Source organism: Marmota flaviventris, chromosome 2 (genome assembly GCF_047511675.1).
Source record: "Marmota flaviventris isolate mMarFla1 chromosome 2, mMarFla1.hap1, whole genome shotgun sequence".
Lineage (NCBI taxonomy): Eukaryota > Metazoa > Chordata > Mammalia > Rodentia > Sciuridae > Marmota > Marmota flaviventris.
In genome coordinates, this window is record NC_092499.1 from 1,710,389 (window position 1) to 1,724,861 (window position 14,473).

At 61.9% G+C, this 14,473-nt stretch overlaps 1 protein-coding gene across 3 annotated transcripts; it reads left to right on the forward strand.

Moving 5' to 3' along the window:
- The first annotated feature begins 2,500 nt into the window (after positions 1-2,500).
- Nudt14 (nudix hydrolase 14) lies at positions 2,501-9,235 on the forward strand. Of its 3 annotated transcripts, none has more exons than XM_071606354.1 (5): positions 2,501-2,747; positions 5,491-5,534; positions 6,160-6,224; positions 6,395-6,632; positions 8,885-9,026. In XM_071606354.1, exons 1-5 carry the CDS (start codon positions 2,667-2,669, stop codon positions 8,931-8,933), a joined length of 477 nt encoding a protein of 158 aa, XP_071462455.1. In that variant the 5' UTR covers positions 2,501-2,666; the 3' UTR covers positions 8,934-9,026. The 3 variants fall into 3 exon arrangements, with proteins under 3 accessions (XP_071462455.1, XP_027802491.1, XP_027802490.1); XM_027946690.2 differs by lacking the exon at positions 8,885-9,026 and adding an exon at positions 9,042-9,235 and having other exon boundaries at positions 2,505-2,747; XM_027946689.2 differs by having other exon boundaries at positions 2,532-2,747; positions 8,907-9,235.
- The last annotated feature ends 5,238 nt before the right edge of the window (positions 9,236-14,473 follow it).

The window sequence follows — 14,473 nt, forward strand, 5'->3', positions numbered from 1 at the left end:
CCTCTTGCTGGCAGCTCCCAGGGTGGCATGCTGAATTCTCCAGACCCCCCAGCCTGCCAGGCACCCAGCTGCCAACTTCTTTACCTGACAGGCTGCTGGACGTTGCCCAAAAGCCTGTGTCACCAGAGGCCTTGCTTACTGGGCCCCCAGCCTCCCTTGCCGCTACCCTCTTCACCCTGGGACCACTCTGAATCCCTCCCTCCCTCCCACCCCATCCTTTGCAGGGGAACTTGCCCCACTCCCCTTATACAGAAAGGAAAGCATCAGTGTCCTGCAGACCTGCAGATCCTGGACCCTCAGGACCCAGGGCTCCACCCTGGATGTGGTACCATCTCTCCCAGTGTGTACCTGCTGTGTGTCCACACCTGTTCCCAGAACCTGTGGTCTGGGACCTCACATGGCAAAAAGGACTTTGCAGATGGGATGAAGTGAGGACCCTGAGATGGGGTGACCCTGGTTATCAGAATCCTTGGAAGAGGGAGCTGCAGGGTCAGAAGATAAGGGGTAGAAGTGGAAGGACAGAGACACCTGCTGCTGGCTTTGAAGACGGGAAGGGGCAGCAAGTGTCAGGAGTGGGGGTGCTTGTAGAAGCTGCAGAGGGCAAGGAATGCCACCTCCCTGGGGCACCAGATGGGGTCAGCCCTGCCAACACCCTACCTGGGATCTTGCCCTCCAGAGCTGCGAGGCTGTAAGCCACAGAGTCTGCAGAAGCTTGTCTCAGCCAGTACCCACAGGAACCTACAGAGGGTCCTTCTGTCCCACCCCAGGTGCTGTCTCTACCTCTACACACGCCCTAGACAAGGTCTCCAAAGCCCCCAGGATGCCAAGCTCAGAGATGGACCAGATATCTGCCTGGAAAACGTTCTGCCTGCACTGAAAAGGCCACATGCTGTTTCTGGAGAGGAGTCGGAATTCAGCATGCCACAGCCAATGGCCAGGCAGGCCCCTTCCCACTGCAGGGCTCAGGGAGTCTCACTCTAGCACAGGCACTTCCTGCCTGTGGTTGCTCCGATCCTGAAGACAAATCACAGAGCTTCCAGCTGCAGCTCAGACCAAGGCCGGAGGCAGAGGGCCTGGTCTCATGGGCTGGGGCCACCTGCTCAGCCACCTGCCCTGGCCTGCCTGCTTGGGTCTGCCCAGCTGTGGTGGGCCAGCTTCCGGGAGGGGCTCACTGGTGTGTGGTCTCTCTGCCCTCCAGGACACTAGGCTGGCCAGGCCAAAGCTGGAAAACACAGTCCCCTACAGTCACAGAGGATGATGGCCAGTCTCAGATGACAGTTCTGGATCACAGGTCCCACTTTGTGACATTTCCTTTCTTTGGAAAGGTGGTGGCCCAGAATGTTCTTTCTGACTTATAGGACACAGTGAGAATGATTCTACATGACACTGGACACCAAGTCATAGAAGTCTAACAGTTCTGCCTGGCCTGACACACACATGCCGGGAGAGCCAGATACCATGGAGAATCCATGCAGTGAGGAAGCCCCAACTAGCCACGGGAAAGGCCACATGCCACCTACCTGAGGATGGCCCACCCTGGTTTAACCTTCAGAAGACTCCAGATCCAGCTGTCACCTGGTTGCCACTGCAAAGACCCAAGCAGAGCTGCCTAGGGGAGCTGTGGTAATTCACAGAGTAGGAGGGACACAGTGCTTTAAAGTTCTGAAGTTCTGGGGAGCAAAAGCTAACAGGGACCTGGGAATCAATCTAAAATCCACATGGCCACCCCCCCACCCCAAGACACGGTTCAAAGAACAGGTGCAGGTCAGGGCTCAATAGCAAAGGTCCTCAGCTCCACCACCCAGTGGTTTTAACCTGCCCCTGGGAAGGCAGTGGTGACATGTGGTCTGTCCAGGGAAGAATTCCAGTTGCCTGGAGGCTGTTGGAAGGGTGGGACTTCTTGGAGCGGGAACAGCAACCATGGAGGGAGGGACAGCCCCAGAGACAGACAGGAATCGGCAACTCCTCCCCCAAGCAGCAGGTGGGCTGTCGGCTCAGGCCACTTCCTTTTTCTGGGAATCTGGAGGAGAGACAGCCAGGCTCTGCCTGGGCCCCCTACTCCACCCCAGTCCCTTCACCTCTCCTCCAGTCCTCTCAGAGCCCTCCTTCCAACGAATGGCTGAGAGGTGTCTACACTTTCCCCTACGGGGTTCACCCGGTCCTCCCTCCTGGATCCACGAGGCTGCCCAGACCTCGGGCTCCGGTAACTCTCTGCCAGGGCCCAGCATTTTTGCTCTTGGAGGGCTGCCGCCCTTGCTCCGCCCTAGGACGACCTGATCATGGGGTTGTCACAGACCCCAGAAGGGCAGGCATCCCAGGGCTCACTTCCCCGCAGGTTCAGGCCTTCGGCTCCCTCCCTTCCTCCCCCCAAACGTACCACCCGCACGCCGCGCCCCAGCCCGCACGCTCCCACGCAGCGGGCAGCGGGCAGCGGTCGAGGTCTGCTGGCGAGTCCTTCCCGGGTTCACACCCTCCGCGCGGCTCGCGGAGCACCGGGGCAACCAGCGCCCTGCCCGCGTGCAGCACTTGGTAGGTGCTACCTGGGCGCCACGGCCCGCCCCGCGCGCACTGGGCATGCCCAGAGCCACAGTCACACGCGCGCCAGCTCCCGACGGGAGAGCGCCTCGCTCCCCGGTAAGCCCGGGCCGGACCTGCCCCGCGCCGCCATGGAGCGCATCGAGGGGGTGGCCGTGGGCCGCTGCGCCAGCTCTTCCTACATGCGGCCGCTCACGCTGCACTACCGCCAGGTGAGTCCGCTCCGCGCCCCGACCCCCGCGCCCCCCGCGACACCCGGCCTGCCCACTCCGCTACGCTGGCTCGCCCCGCCTCCGCGACGCCCCGCCCAGAGAGACCACGCCCCCGGGCCCGCCCCCACCCCAGGCTCCGCCTCGGGCCGGCCGCGGCACGTGGACTCTTACCCCTTCAAAGGAGCTTTGCCTTCCCGCCTGGCCCACCTGTCCCTTTTTGCAGTCAGACTCACTGGTCGCCCTGAAAGTCAGGGCACGCATCCCGGAGTTGGTGGCCCTCCGGCTAAGACTGGAAGGAGGAGATAACTGGGCAGAGGAGAAGGGAACCTGGAGCACCAAGGCTGGGAGGGAGGAGGCAGAAAAGGGAGCCTCTCAAGGTGGGCTCCCAGGGGTCTTCACAGGGAAGGCACCTCTGCCCTCCCCAGCATCACCCCCACAGCATGGCTGCACTTACCGCTCTTGACACATAGTAGGCTCACACTTGGTGGGTGGATGAGTAGCCCATGGCCTTTTCTTCCCTTACCCAGACCTGGCCACCTTCCTCCTAGTCGTCGGCCAGTGCCTGGTCCCATCCAGGTGGGCATTGTATTTGCCTGCTTGCCCTACGTGCTACCATTGTGCTGTTCCTCTGTGCCCCTGCCCTCCCAGCCTCAGCCAATACCACCCCTGGTGTCCCTCCGCCTGGCCCATGGATTCACACCATGTCCCTCCCATCTCATCCCCGTGCCTGCTTCCTGCCAGCCCTGTGTGGCCTTTCTGGCTGGCCCAGCCTGAGAGGCCCCAGCTCTCCCCTTCCCTGCTGTGGTGGTCCCATGGCTCCAGAGGACAGGGAATTCCACTCTCCAGGGTGAAGCCAAGGACACTGCAGGTCTGGGGGAGCAGCTAGGGCCAGTCAAGGGACAAACGTGGTGGGGACATGGATTTCTGTTCTTTTCCCGTTTGCTGGCCTGGGGCAGAGAGGCTGGTGGATATGAGGGTTCTTGGTTGTGGCTGCTCAGTCCCCCAAGGGTCCTTGTAGGCAGTGAGTGGGTGCAGGGTGGTCCAGGCATGCTCCAGCTGTGGCTGATGGCCAGAGATATCTCTCCACCTTCCCAGGAAAAGCTGTGGTGTGGCCCCTGGGGGGCTGCCCATCAGCATATTTCCACTGAGAGTCTGATAACCAAAGCTGACCTGAACAGGGGACAGGCTGTGGATGTGATATGGGGGACCAGGCGGCACTCCCTCAGAGGCCAAGGGACACCATGGGGACAACTGCAACCCATGGTTGTTTGTTTCACCTGGCCAGGGGAGGCCTGGTGGACAGATAAAGTGGACCAGAAGCAGGGGAAACCTTGGCCCTCAAGAGGATGGGACTGCCTTTATACCCTTGGCCTGTCCCTCCCTCCCAGGGTCTTAGTGGGTCTCTCTGGACCTTGCCCTGTACCTTTGTACCTAAGGGTCTGACAGTTTTGATCTGCAGACGAGAGGGTCCCTGAGACCTACACAGGGCAACATTTACCCAAAGGAAGGCCATGACAGGTGTAGGCACTGAAGGCTCACTGTAGGCTGCGGGGGGGCCCTCACTGGAGCCTACCTGGGTGGGAAGCTGGCCCTGGGTGGCCAGACGTTGAGCAGGCCTGGGCTTGCCTGTGGGTGGTGCCTCAGCCACCTTTGGGACAGCCTGACCTGCACAGGAAGTGGGCCCTCCCCTCTCCTTGGAAACCTGATGCCACGCCCCTCCCGACACCTCTGCCTGTAGCTCGGCTTCATCTGGCCTGCTTGCCTCCTCTGGGCCTCTACTGTGATGCTCCCTGACCGGAGTGCCCGCTCCCTCCCGTGCCTCCTGTAGGAAGTCCTCACAGGGTGCGCCCCTTCTTCTGGAGCTAACCCTAACCCTAACCCTAACCACAGTTCACCAGCTTGGATGGAGCTCCATCATCTGTCCTGGGCTGGCCAGGGCCTTGGGGCTGACCCAGAGGCTGAGTGGCAGGTGGGCCAACAGGCCAGGGATGGACAGTCATGGGCAGGGTTCAGGTCTGGCCCCATGAACAGAGACCAGTTGGTGGTATTCTGGGCCCCTCACACTCAATCCACTGGCGTCAATTCTGGCTGCCCTGTGGGCCCAGTCTGCTGGGTCCAGTCCCTGCCCCTTCAGCCCCTCTATCCACTGTGTTCTGCTGGACACTGGGAGCCTTCCTGTGGGGAAGCAGGACTGTGGGATGTGTGAGATACAGCCCAAGCCAGAGCTGGGTGGGGAAGGATGTCCCACTCTCCAGCCACCATCCGCGAGTCAGTTCTGCAGCGTGATCTCTCTACAGCCCAGCTGCTCTGGGGGCTGGGCCCCTTTCAGGAGACCAGCTGGCCTTCCTGCCTCCTGTCTCCCGCTTCCCAGTAGCCCAGCTTCAGTGATGAACACCTGGCTCTGCTGTGCCTGCATGGGATCTTCTCTGCCCTGACTCTGAGGTGTCAGCTGGCCCTTCTTGGATTCTGATGCTTCCCACACCTGTGACAGTGTACACCTCTGCAGCCCCTTGTGCCCATGGGACATCTTTCTGCCCTTTGCCCCTCAGGAGATCAGGTTGCCCTTGACCTCCTCCCCACCCACCGAGGCTCCTAGCTCACGTGGGCCAGGCTGTGGGCAGGGCTCCCTGCCAGGAGTGGGTGTCGCTGCCCTGTGGAGTGGCTTTGTGTGGCCTCAGCTCCCAGGGCCTCCATACATGCTGGCAGCCCTTGGCCCTCCTGACTGCTGCCCTGCCTCTTTCAGAATGGTGTCCAGAAGTCGTGGGACTTCATGAAGACCCATGACAGGTGAGGGCCTGGCCTGGTGGCTGGGAATTTCTGGATACACGGAGCCCTGGGCTGGGGGTCCACCCAACCCCTAGTTTCTGCCCTCCCTATGGTCTTCAGTCACCCTTCCCTCAGGCCCGCCTTTGGCGATCCTGTCCCTGAGAGGTCAGCCTGAGGCCTGACAGCTGGTTGGGTCCTGGCTCAGACCACCTGGATCCTGGTAGCAGGCTGGGCCTCCTGGAGCTGGGAGGCCAGTCTGGTGTCCTTGCCCCAGCACTGGGGTGCAGCCTGGGTGGAGATGTAGGTGGCCTGAGGGGTGTGGCAGTCGTGTAGCCAGCTAGCAGGGGCCAAGTGTCCTGTCAGTTACCCGGCCTCCACGCCCCTCCTGACACAGTAAGCTGCCCAGCATGTCCTGTCCCCTTTCCTGCTAGCCAGAATACAGTAGGTCCAGGTCCCGGCCTCACCATGTATCCCTAGCAAGTCTGGCCCTGCTGGGCCTCAGTATCCTCATCTGAGCAAGGGGCCAACTTTTCTGGGCTGCTGGGAAGAGGGAGGGGGGCATGCTGGGGATAGGAGGATGGGAACCAGGTCCCCCAGGGAGGGGAGGTGGGGCCACTTGTGTGCTGAGCTCCCCGCCCCCACACAGCGTGACTATTCTCCTGTTCAACTCTTCTCAGAGGAGCCTGGTGTTGGTGAAGCAGTTCCGGCCAGGTGAGGCCAGCCGGGTGGGAGGTGGGGAGGAGGGATCCGTAGGGCACTTCCAGTTGAGGGACTGCGTGCAGGTGTGGGGACCTCCAGGAGACACTGAGGCCTGGTGAGAGGGTCAGGCTCCCAGCAGTCACTGGGGGTAACCACCGCATGGCTGTGTCCTCCCCCGCCAGCTGTGTATGCAGGTGAGGTGGAGCGCCGCTTCCCAGGGTCGCTGGCCCATGTGGACCAGGACCAGCCCCGAGAACTGCAGCCCACGCTGCCTGGCTCAGCGGGGGTGACAGTTGAGCTGTGTGCTGGCCTTGTGGATCAGCCTGGGCTCTCGCTGGAGGAGGTGGCGTGCAAGGAGGCTTGGGAGGAGTGTGGCTACCGCTTGGCGCCCTCTGATCTGCACCAGGTCGCAACGTACAGGTGAGGGGCTGGGGCAGGGCGTCTGCTGTCCTCGGGCAGGACAGACTCCTCCTTGGTTTTCCACGTGGGATCGAGAGGGTGGACCGACACACCTCAGATCCTCAGCAAGTCCAGAACCCAGGGTTCCTGGGGCCTGGAACATGCTTGGTGCAGGTCCCCACCCTGCGGGCCAGCCACGTGGGGCCAACTCCCAGTGGCAGCTGCTGCTGACAGATGCCTTCACTTCCTGTGGGATTAAGCACCGGGACGCTGGGGGTGGGGTGAGTCACAGCTCTGTTCTCAGATGGAGGCTCAGGAATGAGGAGAGGCCAGTCCTGGGCCCAAGGGGCAGCTCTCAGCGAGGGGAAGAGGCAAAGCCCGAGCTTCAGCACCCATCCCAGCTAAGCCAGATGTCCCCTCCTTGCCTCCATGAGGCAGGCTGGCTGGGACCACCTTCTCAGACAGGATATTAGGGTAAAGCTCCCTGACTCCAGCCAAGGTCTGGGGCAGGAGGAGAGTCCCTCTGCCACCTCTCAGCCTAGCACATGGTCACTCTGTTTTGGGCTCCAGGACCTCACCAGGTACAGCCCTGTGATGGGGCAGGGTCTCCACACAAGGCAGGATTTCCATGCTCAAGGTTGAAGGTTGTGAATGTGAAGGGCTGGCTGGTTTCTCTGCAGGTGTCCTCCATGTGGCCCTTGACCCCTCTATCCTGGGGTGGTGGGACAGGGAGAATCCAAGGGCCCTGATCTTGCTTAGAGGCTTGGCCAGTGGGCAGGGCAGTGGACCACACAGGGATGGAAGGGAGGTGGGAGGTACCTAGAGGGGCTGGGGTCCTCTGGACAAGGTGAGCCAGGCGGGGTCCTGGCAGAGTTTCAAGGGCAAGTGGACAAGAGGTTTCACAGGCTGCGGCCTGGCTCTGACGATGCCGGGTAGCCACGAAGGGTTGGGGGCCGTGGGACATCTGGCTTAGACTTGCATTGGAGAGGAGGGTGGGGCCGTGAGGAGCTGAATGGAGGTCAGCACAGCGGTCCTTGTGGCCTGCAGAGGTTGGGCAGACAGCAGAGCCTACCGGAGGTGAGCCAGGGCACTCACCTGCTGGACACAGAAAACAAAGCCCAGGAGGGCCAGTGATTAGCTAAGGAGTGAGGGAAACTGGAACCCGCCTGGGGAGGGGCAACCCTGCTCACCTGCTCACCCCTCCTGTTCTGGAATTCAGCCTGGCCCCTGGCCATCCCATCTTCATGGCTGGCAGTCACCACTTGGGACCCTGTCCATGCCAGTCTGGGCTACTGCCCACTAACCATGAGGCAGAAACACCTCACCCATTTCCAGCTGAGGACCAATGGCCAGTCCCGGGGGTCTTGCTGCCAGCCCATCCTACACTGCCATGCTGAGCGCCCCAGTCCCACACCTTGACTGCCTTGGCCCATGCTGACCTCACCTGTAACCACTGGGCCTGCTGGGTTTGTCTTCTGCCCATCAGCCGGGAGCCCCCGGGTGCAGACAGAGGTCTGGCAGAGACCTTGGCAGCTAAAGGAGGGGGCTGTGGGCTGGGCCAGCGGGGAAAGAGGCCCTGACTAGACGGCCAGAGGGTGAGGGGCAAGGGGCTGCAGGAGGGGCCATCGGTAGAGCAGCCTGCCACAGACATGGTGGTGTCATGTGGCACCCCTTCATGACCTCAAGTAGAGTCCAAGGCTGTGGTCTTCTGCTAGGTGCAGGCTGCGGTCAGGGTTGTCAGGCAGTTCAGAGACCCATCCAGACGTGGGTCCTCTTCTGAGTTCACACAGTTGTGGCGGAATTCAGCTCCTTGTGACCACGGGACAGGGGGCCCGTTTCCTTGATGGCTGTTGGCTAGGGACCACTCTCAACTTCTAACACTACCTGCAGGTCCCTGCCACATGCCCCCATGCAACACAGCAGGTTGTTTTGTCCTGAGGGCCAGAAAGACAGTGTCTCTTTCATTTTCTCCACCTCTGACCTTGAAACCTCTCTTGAGAGCTCGCCTGATTAGGGTCCTTTGGGGTAGACTCAGATCAGCCAAAGGTCCTAAATCACAGCTGCAGAACCCGCCCACCTCTGACACTTAGGCCAGTCCTGGAAGGCACACCCCAGCATGTGCCCAGTTCCCCCCATGCAAGGGTGTGTTGCACCAGAATACACATCATGGGTGGGAATCTGGGGAGGGATGGGGCAACCCAGAGTCCCACCTGGGTCAGAAGGAAAGAAGCGAAAGGGGCAGGGTGACTCATAGGATCACCGTGGTGGGTCAGCAGGCCCTGTCTCCCCTCACAGGTCTGGAGTAGGACTGACCGGCTCTAGCCAGACCATGTTCTATGCAGAGGTGACAGATGCCCAGCGAGGTGGGCCAGGAGGGGGCCTGGTGGAAGAGGGTGAGCTCATTGAGGTCGTGCACCTGCCTCTGGACAGTGCCCAGGCCTTCGTGGACAACGTGGACATCCCCAAGACCCTTGGCGTCATCTTTGGCATCTCCTGGTTCCTCAGCCAGGTGGCTCCCCGCCTCAATCTCCAGTGAGACTCTGGGATGGGGACTCAACTCAGAAGCAGAGTCCTGGCCACTCCCCCTCCTCTCTGCAGACCCAATAAACCTTGTGCAGTTCTAACTCGTGGCCACTGGCACCATGTCTGACCCGGCGCAGGCTTGGAGAGGACCGGGCAGGGCAGGGGTCTGTGAGCCTACCCTGGGAAGGTCTGGGTGGGGGTGGCAGGCCCCCATGAGAGCTCCTCCGCTCTCTCTGCTGAAGGCCATGAGGTAGCTGCTCTGGGGAGCAGACAGGTGGCAAAGGGCTGGGGCTAGGCCAGGGGTGAGCCACAGCGGGGTCAGCTGGGGCAGGCTGGGGCTAGTCTGCCTCCTCTGGGCAGGGGCAGAGAGTCCAGGGTGTGCCAGGCTGGGTGCTCAGGGAGTGCAGATCATAGGCCCAGGGGTGGGCTCACTAGTCCCTGTGCCACAGGGCAAGCTGTGCCCATGGGAGTGGGGGCTGAGCCAGCCCTTGAAGGCCTATTGTGAGGGACAGCGTGGCTGCTGCACCTTCCAAAGAGTGTGCACCCCTGCCCCTGAGGCAAGTGAAGGTCCCTTGCCTTGCCTGGGACTGGGCTTCTGTCCCCTCTGGGAGCCTGTGACCAGAGCTATCCCTCATGGCCCCTGGGCTGTGCACGTCTGTGAAGGACCCTCTCTCAGTCTGCAGGGTGTGAGGGATGTCTGCAGGCCTGCCCCGTGATGAGGACCCAGGGCAGTACTCTTGGCATGGGCGCCTGGGCCCTCTGCAGAACCGCTTCAGCCAGGCCCAGGACCTAGCATCGGGGCTCTGCTGGCCTGTGCACTCTGCCTGCAAACCCCACGTGCCCTGGCCCACGTGAGCTAGCCTTGCTCTCTGGCGGGAGGCTCCAGCCAACAGAGATGCACACAGCTCAGGGGCCACGGAGGGACAGCTCTGGCCACAGGCTCCTAGAGCACCGGGGTGGCAGGAGGGCACACCACTGCCTGGCCAGCTAGTGGGCTGAGGTCACCAAGGCAGAGTTCACTGTGGCGGGTGTCCTTACTGGCACTGGAGATGCTAAGTGATCTGTCTGGTGGTGGGGGCAGACGAAGGGCCAGGGTGGCTTTCTAAGGAAGGCCAAGCCTGAGACTTTCTGAGGATGGTCACTTGGCTCAGTCCTCCCCACCTCAGTCCCTCTAGTGAACTCTTGGGCCACACCCTGGCAGGTGGGGCAGCAGGGTCATGGCCCATGGACCCTAAGGTGGAGGTGCCTAGGAGTGCTGTCTCCCTAGGCAGGTTGGAACAGGAGCTGGAGGGACCAGGAGCTCTGCTGTGATCCTGACTTGCTGCTCTGTGTCCAGTGTCCCCTTGGACCAGGCCCTGACCTGAAGGGATGGCTTCCACTAGCAAATGCTGGTGCAGGGCTGGGGCCTCCTTCCCTCCCACACTCTTCCCTGTCCTGGGCCCAGCCAGACAGGCAGGCAGGTGAGGTTGAATGTGGAGGGCATGCAGGCCCTCCCCTCCTGCTGGCCTGGGCAGCAACCCAGGGGACACCTGCAGCGCAGTGCTGGGTGGCCTGGGGAGGCCTAGCATCAGGCTGTCCTGAGGAGGCTGTGCTGAGGGGCCCACTCAGGCCGCACCACCTGTATGCAAATGTAAATGCTGGCTACCTCCAGGTGGGACCTGTGGAAGCCCAGCCAAGCAAGTGACAAGACTGGCAGGAGAGACAGACTGGGCTGGGCTGCAGTGGGGTCCTGGCCACTCAGCTTCACCTGCCCAGAGGAAGCCCTGTCCAGGCCCCAGCTACCCCCACCCTGTCTCCCTCACTTCCAGTCGGCCTGGCAGCTCCTGGTGGTCCCTGGGCATCTGGATCTGGGTGCAGTTCATCCCCTGGGTTTGCTCTGCAGCCTGATGGGCAGGTCAGCAGGCGCGGCTGCCTGGCCTGATGGAGCTGGCATCGATTTCCCGGCACTGTTTGGGGGGGGCTGTAACCGGAAACTCCCCTCCCTGGCCCATGGCTATATTTAGCACCACAGGACGCTGGCGGAAGCACAGTTCACTCCTGAGCCCAGTCAGCTCTGAACCTCAGGCTGTCTGGTCCCAGCCTGGTCCCCAGCAATGTCCCCTGGGCCTGAAGCCCCTGGCAAGGCCAAGTGGCTCCCCCTCTCTCTGTGCCTTGTCCAGCACAAGCTAAGCTTTGGAAAGGGTCCTCCAGGCAGCGGGTGGGTGAAGCTGAGAGACAGAGGGACACTGTGGTTCAGTGGGCTGCAGCATAACCAAGCAGGCTCCAGGGAGGGGCTGGACAACCTGGCCCAGCCTGAGTGGTGGCCAGGGATCTCCAGTCCCCTTAAGCCAGCAGGGTACAGCACGAGAGTCACATGTACTGAAATCTGTCACTGCTGTTGACTTCTGGGAACCTGCACACCTCCTCAGCACTTCTCGCCTGTGGATTGTGGCAACCCTCTCGGGAGGGACCTAGGAGGGAAGAAGCCCCTTTATAGTGCCCAGTTTCTCCCCAAGGGCACCTTCTGGACCTGCGGCTCTTCCTGGACACCATCAGGTCCGGGCTGTGGCTCCCTGCAGGCAGGAGAGGAAGGTTACCTTGAGGGGGAGGGGCATCTGTACCTAGCCGGTGGCATCCTGGGCAGGAAGGCAGGGACTGACCCCTGGTACTGCTCAGATGCTCACTAGCTGCCCTGGCCACAGAGACCTAGGTCTCACTCCCAGAGGGCCTGGATGGAGGCCGGAGGGGCCAGATCACCATTTCCCTGCTCTTCAAAAGGCAGGACAGCAGGAGGAAGCTGCCTGCTCCCTGCTGGGCACACTTGCCTTTTTTTTGGTACAGGGATTGACCGCAGGGGCACTGACCACTGAGCCACACCCCCAGCCCAATTTTGTATTTAATTTAGAGACGAGTCTCACTGAGTTAGCGCCCCACTGTTGCTGAGGCTGGCTTTGAACTTGCAATCCTCCTGCTTCACCCTTCCAAGCCGCTGGGATTACAGGCGTGTGCCACTGCGCCTGACCATGCTTGCCTCTCTAGGGGCAGTGAGCACCCCTCCTGGGAGGGCCATGCTCACAGGCCTGGGCAGGGTCCCCTGTCAGCACACCACTGTGTGAGCTGCCTGGGCGCAGGAAACCAGGGCAGCGGACAGGGGAGGGGGGCAAGGGAGATTGTCGCCTGAATTCTGTCTCCCTTATGCATTCCCCCTTCTCAGCCCCTACACTGCCAGGTGCTAGCTGGCTACCAGCCCTTGTCACCTGCACTGTGGCAGTGCCCTGCCCCTGCCCCTGCCCCTGTGCTCCTCTCCTGTCTGCAGCCAGGGCTCTTGGTGAAAATGGAAGTTGTCATGTTGCCCAGCTCAGCTGCTCTCAGACTTCCCCTTGGTCTCGGCAGGAGGACTACAGTCTCCAAGTGGCTTGGCCTAGTTGCCACTCCCACCCAGGCCCTTGCCAGGTCAAGCTTCTTTGGCCCCAGGGCCTTGACACATGCTGTTTCCATTCCTCACCTGAATGCCCACCTTCTAGGTCTCCACAGAGCTTCTGGGAAGTGGTTTGTTGTTCTACATTATTTGTCTAAGTCCCTATGCACCCCTGAACAGAAAGGTCCTTGACCGTGGGCAGGGGCTGTGATTGCCTTTTTACCACTTGTAGGGACTTCCCAGACCTTCCTGGGTAGCAGGGCAGAGGGCATAGGCAGGGATGGAGATGGGACCCCCTCTCCAGGTGAGTGAAGGAGAGGAAGCATCCCCACTCAGAGCCCCCTTTTATTGGAAGAAAGTGACTGAAAGGCTCTGGATACAGCTCAGATTCCCTTATTTGGCAGGGGTCTCTGTGTGTGGCCAGGCCTGGCTTGTGTTGTGCCCCCTACCCGCCATAAGCTGGAGACTCAGGTGGGGGTGGAGCTCTTTGAGCAGAAACAGAGGCTGTGATCACCAGGGACTCTAGCCTTCTCCTTCAGGGGCCCCTGCTCCTGCAGGGGGCATGCAGGGTAGGTGGATAGGGTGTGGGGGCATTCCCAGGGCATTGGTTCCCCAGGGCAGGCTACCAGGCACAGCCTAGAGAGGGAGGGCAGCACCTCTATGCCCTCTTCCCTCTTGACAGCCCAGCCCCTGAATCTAGGGGGGCATCTGTGCTTCCAAAGGTTCTGCTCCAGGAAGCCCCCTCATTGGCAATGACTTGGTCTAGGAAAGGGGCAACCCATCAACACTAATCCCCGGGACCAGAGATTTGGGGAGCAGTTAGGAGAGAGGACGGCTCAGCTACTGTGGGGATGGGACCAGAAACCTTTCTCCAGTATGGGGATATCCAACCATCATGGTGACCTCAGCCCTGGAAGGGGTCCTGATCAGTGGATGAGAGGCTGTTTGCAGACAAGGAGCCCTTGGTATTGACCTTGGGTAGAAGGAGCAGAGAGATCACCTAGGGAGAGTGCAAGGAAGTGATGGCAGAGGGATGGGACAGAGGGCTTGGCAAACCGGCAGCAGGAGGATACTCTTCAGACAGCCCTTCTGGACATGTTCCACCGGCTTTTGTTTGCGCCCCCCGCCCGAAGCCCGGACCTCTGGCCTGGGTGTTCCTCGAGGGCAGGGCCTGGCGACCCCATGCCAGTGCCGAGCTGGGCACCTAGCCTGCACCCAGAAGCATTTGTGAACTGGCGGCTCTACCCGCGTGCCTCGCGGAGGGGAGGGCCGGGGCGTCAGAAGGGAGCAGCGCCCCCTGCAGCCGGCACGGAGGAGGCAAGAGGGATGAGCTGGGTAAGATTCTCTGGGGAAAGGGGCGCACAGTAGGGGCTGAGCCCGCTCGAGTCCCGGGGCCGCGCCCATCCCTCGGCCGAGAGGATTTGCGCAGCAGGCGGCATCTCCTCTGGGACCTGCAACAGTGCGGTGGAGGCGCACTGATGGGAGAGGACCACAGCGGTGACCTCAGGGGGCGCCCCACCTCCTGTCTCCTGACCCCGGGGGGAACTCAAGCACAGCGGAGGCTGCCTTGTTGTGCCAGCCCCACCTCGCTGGGCTGGGGCTGGAGCAGGGACGCAGCCCGCAGCCCTGCCGTCCCGGCGTCCCGCAGCCCGCAGCTCAGCAAGCAGGCCGCGCCCTCGTCGCCTTTAAAGCTCTGGGCGCCCCCAGCCCCCCCGGCCCCACCCCGCAGCGGGGCCCCGCCCCCTCATGCATATGCAGGTGCGCGGGTGACGAATGGGCGAGCGAGCTGTCAGTCTCGTCCCGAACTTGTTGGCTGCGGTGCCGGGAGCGCGGGCGCGCAGAGCCGAGGCTGGGACCCGCCGCCGCCGCCGCCGCCGCCGCCGCCGCCACCGCTGCCGGGTGGAAGCCGGGCCGGCCGCCGGAGCGCGGCCGCAGCGAGCCG

Bases quoted from the DNA above. Each gene is read 5' to 3' on its own strand.
- Nudt14 (XM_027946689.2), top strand. From the start codon at position 2,667: ATGGAGCGCATCGAGGGGGTGGCCGTGGGCCGCTGCGCCAGCTCTTCC. The intron at 2,748-5,490 runs GTGAGTCCGCTC...TGCCTCTTTCAG, and splicing joins TCACGCTGCACTACCGCCAG to AATGGTGTCCAGAAGTCGTG. The intron at 5,535-6,159 runs GTGAGGGCCTGG...GCCCCCACACAG, and splicing joins TTCATGAAGACCCATGACAG to CGTGACTATTCTCCTGTTCA.